Below are 6,451 nucleotides of genomic sequence, written 5' to 3'. Positions count from 1 at the left end.
CAGACATTAAGAAAAATGCTTGCCACTTTATTCCCTCTAGTGGACAAAAAAGGGTCCAACAATTTAGGGAACAAACACTAAATAAAATACAAAACAGGTGCTCTATAAATGGAAAATATGAAAATACACTTGCCCTTGTGGCTATCAAAAACATGAAGTACCGGTATATACAATGGAAACAATCCTAAACTACAGACAAGGAATACATTACACAAAGCTCATAACTCGGTTTTCAGTCACACGTTCAAGCATTCAGTCACATGCACAACAGCATCACTCAGTAATCACTCAAACATTCCCCACCTCATCCTCAACACACTTCTCCTGGTTAGAGTTAAAGAAAAGCTAAGAAAAAAAATGTTTTACCTGCCTCAGTCTAACTGGACTAAAAGACATTGACAAAGTTGTTAATCCACACTGATCGGGCATCAGCCTTGCATTTCTGTGCTTGATGAACACAGCTGTGTCAAAAAAAGAAAAAAAGTTGATTTGATTTCCAGTCAGCGGTGGAGAGTTAACTTTGCCTGTGGCAGCTGGAGAGCGCTGTAATGCGGCCTCCTTCAACTGTCCTTGTCTAGTGTCGTGGCCAAGGTCACTGTAGTGATGGGCTGACCAATGCCGTGCATCTGCATGCGAGCCAGTTTCTTCTGCTCACACTCAGTCACCAGGTTGTTCAGCTCAGCAGCGCTGTAGCCAATCAGAGTCCTCAGGTCGCACACAAACTTGTAGACAAAGCGCTTGCCCTGCACCTTGCTGATCATGTCCCCGTCGTAGTAATATCTACAGGAGAAGATGAAAGTGAGACTCTGTGCAAAGCCCAGATAAAGTCAAACATCACCACCAGAGAATATTAAACATGTCAGGTAATGTTTCCAATACTACTGAGCTAATACACGCATTTCAACAAGCCATCCTGACATCCACACATAGATTTAAGGAACATTCCAATAATTTTTACACATGAACATCAGTTAACTCCTGATCTTGTGTAGTACCCAGCCTGTCACAGTTGTACAATGTCCTCTATTCTCAGGGGCTTCACCAGCCTGTGTTTGCAACTGGAGTTTGAAAGCTGTGGGTGTTTACCAAGCAGGTATGTTGAAAGACAAAATGTAGGATTCATTGTTTTTGGAGCTTGACTTATAGGGAGTAAAAGTCGGGACATGTTGGCCTCTGCTGCTTTGATTTTGGCCATTAACCTTGTCTCTCACAAGTCCACCAACATTATTGAAGGGCAATACTAAGCCACAATACCCCTTTAAAAAATAAACAGGAGGCAAACCTGAGGGCTCTGCTGAGTTTCTCATAATTCATAGTAGGCTTGTTCTTGCGCTGGCCCCATTTCTGAGCCACAAGTTCAGGCTGGTTGAGTTTGAACTCTCCTTCTTCACCCACCCAGGAGATGCAGTCTCTTGCATCCTTGTCTGTCAACAGCTCTAGTAGGAACTGCCACAGTTGGATCTGACCGTTGTTACCTGGCACCAGAGAAACACCAGGGCATTTACGGTCAAATTTGTTTTAAAATAGTCATAAAAATGACATGCTACACATGCTTACATACAAAGGACATAAAAAGTCCTTGTCAGCAGTGTGTTCTACCTGTGCGGTTGCCAGGTGAGCTGCGCTCCTCTCCTCCTGAAATACGTGGAGTTCTGGGGCCACGACTCTGCTTCAGTACCTTTATGGCGGTAGGTGTGCTCACCTGAGCTGGGATTATCTGCACAGCTGGAGACAGACACGGAAAAGTTACAGTGGATGTTTTGAGAAGTGCTGCATCTAAATATTATTTTCATTATTGATTAAACTGCCAATTGTTTTCACAATTCTTTAGTATGACATGTCATACAACAATCAAAAATTTTCATCACAATTTTCAAGAGCCCAAGGTGAGTTCTTTAAATTGCTCTCATCAACAATTCAAAACCCCAAAAATATTCAGTTACGCATCATATGTGACAAAAAATTTTTTTGAGAAACTGCAACTAGATAAGGTTTGAAATATTTTCTTGAAAAATTACTGATAAAAAAAATAAATGATTTATCGATGATCAAAATCAGTTAGTCAGTTAGTTTTGAGTCTGACTAATGAAATAAATACTTATTTGACTGTGTTGTAAGTAGATGTGCAAGAAGATATATATATAAGGATATTTCACTAGAACACTTACGTTGATCAATAGTGACTGTGGCGTCCCCTCCAGACTGGTCCTGGCTGGCCAACACATCTGAAATATATACAAGGGATAAGTTGAATTTTGTATAAAGCTCAAACTAGACTCTTTCTGTACAAATTGGTAAAAAACAAACTGTCATAAAACCTACAACTCCTTACATTTGCGTAAGAGTTCCAGGTGACTCCAGAGTATCTCGCCATTGGGCACTTTCTGAAGGAACTCGTCTTGGCTGAAAGCGCAGAGCTCTCGACCTGGGATGTGAATGCTGCCTATTTCCATCTCGTCAATGTTAAACTCCTTCATCACCCACACAGCCCAGTGGATCACCTGGTCAGCCGACCACAGCACGGGGTCTGAGGGGAGAGAGAGAATCCTCGTGTATGAACAACCACATTTATTTTTCAGCATGTTAAGGATTGTTTTCCACCATAGTAAGATGTTTCATTTTTGGGCTCCTCACCATATGGAATTCCCAGCCGGACCTGCTCTTTGCGGTAGCCTTCAAGTGCTGCAGCCCAGCGTGTAACCTGTTCTGACGTCTCATCAGAGAGGCCAGACCTCTCCACAGCAATCAGCTGACCCTCCTCCACCAGAGCACCCTCCTCTCCTGCTGCATCTGGATCAATCACCACTTCTACTGTTTCTACCGGCTTCACTATTTCCAAGATGTTCAGCTTCTCCTCACCTGGGTAAGGGTAAAAACACAAATGATTAAGATTTGGACACGAACAGCAAGACATCATTCCACTGAGAAAAGCTCTGAATGGATTGTGTCATGGTTTCTGTTAGCTCAGTACCTGGTTTGGCTATAATCTGCAGGCTGAGCTGCACTGTGCCATCTGTCTTTACTCCCTGATCGAAGAGGCTGTGGTCAGGGTGAAGCTAAAAAGAAGAACACAACAGATATCAGAAGTCAAGAGAGAGACAACTCAGGATACTTAGCAGTTGAAGGAAGGACTATAAGACCAGCAGTACACACCCTGTTTTTTTCAGGTAACAATAACAAAACTATAAAATCACAAAGAGATCTCAATGGGCTCTGTTATGCACGTTGTTACCTGAATGTCCTGCAAGCAGATCTCATAAGCATCCAGTGATATTTGGATACGGGGCTCCAAAAGCTTCTTCAAATTGCCAATGGGCTCATTGATGTCGATGTCTTGCTGAATCAAATCGGATGCAGTGATCGTCTGCTCCTCAACACTGTAGGGGAAAAAAAACAGAGGGGACAGAATTGTAAATGTGCAGTTAGTGTTATGAGTATGCACTTCAAATTACCATCTTACTTACCCCTCCTCCAGGCACGCCTGTTTCTCCCGTTCATCGATCTCGATCTCTATCATCTCTTCTGGTTCACTTTTAGACATTCTGTTTTATGCAGAGAGCCAAGCTGTAGGACGGTAATTAAAGAGATGGTTAACTGCAATCCAGTGAAATTACTTATCAAGACCAAAATATAAAAGAGAGAAACAATTACAATGTTAATGTTTGGATATTTTTGTTAAATAGCACCATAAGCATTGGCTTCAAAACAACAATCCTCAAAGGAAAGCAGCAACTCTCCATATGCGACAAGCTTGAGTCAGAGATTGTTTGGCATTTTTCTTGATAATTGACAAAAAATTATTAATTGATTGAATCAAAATTGTATTGGACTAATTGATCAGTCAACTAACTGTACAGCTTTAAAGTTAAGTGGTATTTCTAAGACACCCTGAATTAATCTTCAAATTAAAAAGACTTAAGTTTCTATTCAACAAATGCATAGGTAGGGTCACTCATAGTTTCAAAACATTTTTTTTTTTATAGACATTTATTCATCATATCAGTTAGAGTACTGATTCATTCTTGTTAATCTTTTCTAAATTTTATTTTTTTCTTGTAGTTTTTTAGCTCACAAGGTAAACTTCTTTATATACATAAAAACAGTTAATAAACACAAACTTCATAAATTATTTTCTGATGTTTCACCTCTGTGATAAATCAAAGGGGGTTTGAGGGGAGAGTAGGGGATGCTCTTCTTTGTCTTGTCTGTTTATATGTAGTTTTCCTTTTGTTCATTTATTTGACTTTGGCTAAAAGTATGTTGTGATTCTTGTTATAATGGCTACACTTGTGAAAACTGGATGTTCTTCATGTCCTACCTCACAAATATATGTTTGTATATTTATATATTACATGATTATAATTATCTATTATGTGTGAGTTTTTTATAATTAAAAATACAGTATTCTTACAAACTTTCTGTCATACCCTAAATCTTCAAAATTTTTCTGTTATCAAAAAAAGAGTGTTTTTATCTAGTAACTAAAACAACTAAAAGACAACAAAAAGTTTCAGTAATGGATGTTCATGACATTTAATAAAAAGAATACATAGAATTTAGGCTTCTGCATTTCACTTTATGGCAGTAAGTAAAGTGCTCATGCTGTAAATATGAAACAGCCCAGTTCAGTATAAGTGGTAATAGTAATAGTATAAAGGCCTCTCAGCCTCGACTCCTCATTGGCCGTGTGGGACAGTTCACTGACTGTTTCGACTGCTAACGTTAGCCAACTCGAGGGCGAGGCTTTGGCGTCAAAAGGCCAACCAGTAGGCCACTAATAACCAAAAACAGTCAGCAAACATAACTACATATCACACACACATGTTGGGAAAACGCACAAAACTAAGATTTATACACCAGGCTACACGTGTCGCTGCGCCGAAGCTGGTCCACAGTGAACCAAGTTAGCTACGATTTTGCAAGCGAATGCACCACGGGGGCGAGGCAGCCCGATACACAACCGTCGGTCCCAGCGTGCTAAACAGCTGTTAAAATATCCTAAAACCGCGTTGCTCCCCATAACCTAAATAGATGTTTATAAAAGCACACTTTAACTCAGCACGTAGAAAACTTTTAAAACGGAAATAGAATAAACGGAAACAAAACAGCATAGGGCAAATGGAAAGGAGCCGGAAATCCTGGCTAAGGTTTACAGTGCCGTAAGACTTCCGAGAGCAGCGGCGATAAATACAACCCAAGTTTTAGAGGAAAACTTACACACAGACCGACTGCGATATCGACAATACACTGAAACAACGCTCGGCTAGACAAAAACTGCGACTAAACAGAGAAGTATGAACTAAAAGGCAGATCTCATCGTCTCTGGATGTGTACGCACTGTGTGTTTGTGGCTGGACGATGATCAGTGCCGCGGCACCTTTACAATTAGCAACTCGGCTAACACTAAAGTGGTGTAACTAACTTTGTAAGGTTATTTCTGATTTCCAGAAAACGAGAAAGCATCAGAAGCAGTCGTGTAAGGCAGTCACTGTAGCTTAGCTTTCTGTCTGGCTTGAAGGTAGGCGGCCTCTTCCCACGAAGCTAACTAAAAATCAACAACAGCTAGTTAGCTAGAGAGCTACAAAACAGCGGGAAGAGTCCAAGCACGACAAACAAGACCCGTACATGACCACAATTTAGAACACTTTCTTTAGATCAAACGTCTTCCTCCGAAAGTATCCATACCTTTCAAAGTTCAGGCCTTCAAAGATGTTGGAGTATATTCAACTGTGGTGGATAAGCAGCCAAAATTGACTCACAGTCGAGACGTATCATGCAAGTTATTTGGTGAACTACACACACTGAGGAGGGCGGAGACTAACCGGCAAGACTAAAGTTAAATCTAAAACTAAGATCTAGATGAAAACATTTCAGGTTTCTGCCAGAGTTGTCTTTAATTTACCGTGCATTTGATTTATATTTTCTTTGTACACATACGTGTCCATCAGATTGACTTGGTGTTTTAATAAAGTAGCCAATATGGTTTCACATCACAGTTAAATGTCGCACATTTAAATTCATTACCCACATTCTCCATACAGTTTTCACTATCCTTCATTACCTCATGAACTGAAGTGATTTTTGTCCTTGAAGTTCTTTGGGTTTACTACAAACTATTAAAGTCAAATATAAGTGGGACCTGTATAACTGGGCAGACAGTTTCGAATACGCTATTTTAAATATTTACAACAGGACGGGATTAGCCCACTAGAGGGCCTTGGGGCAATGATGAGCTGTTTCCCCCATACAGTCTATGAGTTCCCTGCACACATGTCCCCTCCACCACCACCACCTACATACACACATACATTTTGCACAAAGTTTACCAGCCAGTTTTCCTTTAAAAATAGGCACCATGTAAGCATAATATATTAAAGGCATTAAAACTGCATTTTGACACAGGTCCCCTCTACAAATCCTCAACACTAGGTAAAGATGCTGGAGCCAGCTT

At 40.4% G+C, this 6,451-nt stretch overlaps 1 protein-coding gene across 2 annotated transcripts; it reads right to left on the bottom strand.

Moving 5' to 3' along the window:
* Positions 1 to 11: 11 nt before the first annotated feature.
* gabpa (GA binding protein transcription factor alpha subunit) lies at positions 12 to 5,881 on the bottom strand. 2 transcript variants are annotated; one of them, XM_022741252.1, is made up of 10 exons: positions 5,686 to 5,812; positions 3,465 to 3,564; positions 3,233 to 3,377; positions 2,972 to 3,056; positions 2,635 to 2,859; positions 2,333 to 2,527; positions 2,169 to 2,225; positions 1,600 to 1,725; positions 1,283 to 1,475; positions 12 to 780 (listed from the first exon to the last, which is right to left on the bottom strand). In XM_022741252.1, the coding sequence occupies exons 2-10, from the start codon at positions 3,539 to 3,541 to the stop codon at positions 561 to 563; spliced, it is 1,323 nt and encodes a 440-aa protein (XP_022596973.1). In that variant the 5' UTR covers positions 3,542 to 3,564; positions 5,686 to 5,812; the 3' UTR covers positions 12 to 560. The 2 variants fall into 2 exon arrangements, with proteins under 2 accessions (XP_022596973.1, XP_022596974.1); XM_022741253.1 differs by having other exon boundaries at positions 591 to 780; positions 1,396 to 1,475; positions 5,686 to 5,881.
* Between the last annotated feature and the right edge of the window lie 570 nt (positions 5,882 to 6,451).

The sequence above is a fragment of the Seriola dumerili genome, unplaced genomic scaffold, assembly GCF_002260705.1.
Source record: "Seriola dumerili isolate Sdu_G_001 unplaced genomic scaffold, Sdu_1.0 BDQW01000052.1, whole genome shotgun sequence".
NCBI lineage: Eukaryota > Metazoa > Chordata > Actinopteri > Carangiformes > Carangidae > Seriola > Seriola dumerili.
Note: the sequence above shows the minus strand (reverse complement) of the source record. Positions and strands in the feature narration are given on the sequence as shown.

Bases quoted from the DNA above. Each gene is read 5' to 3' on its own strand.
- gabpa (XM_022741252.1), bottom strand. From the start codon at position 3,541: ATGTCTAAAAGTGAACCAGAAGAGATGATAGAGATCGAGATCGATGAA. The intron at 2,528-2,634 runs GTGAGGAGCCCA...CTCTCCCCTCAG, and splicing joins CCGGCTGGGAATTCCATATG to ACCCCGTGCTGTGGTCGGCT. The intron at 781-1,282 runs GTTTGCCTCCTG...CTTCTCCTGTAG, and splicing joins AAACTCAGCAGAGCCCTCAG to ATATTACTACGACGGGGACA.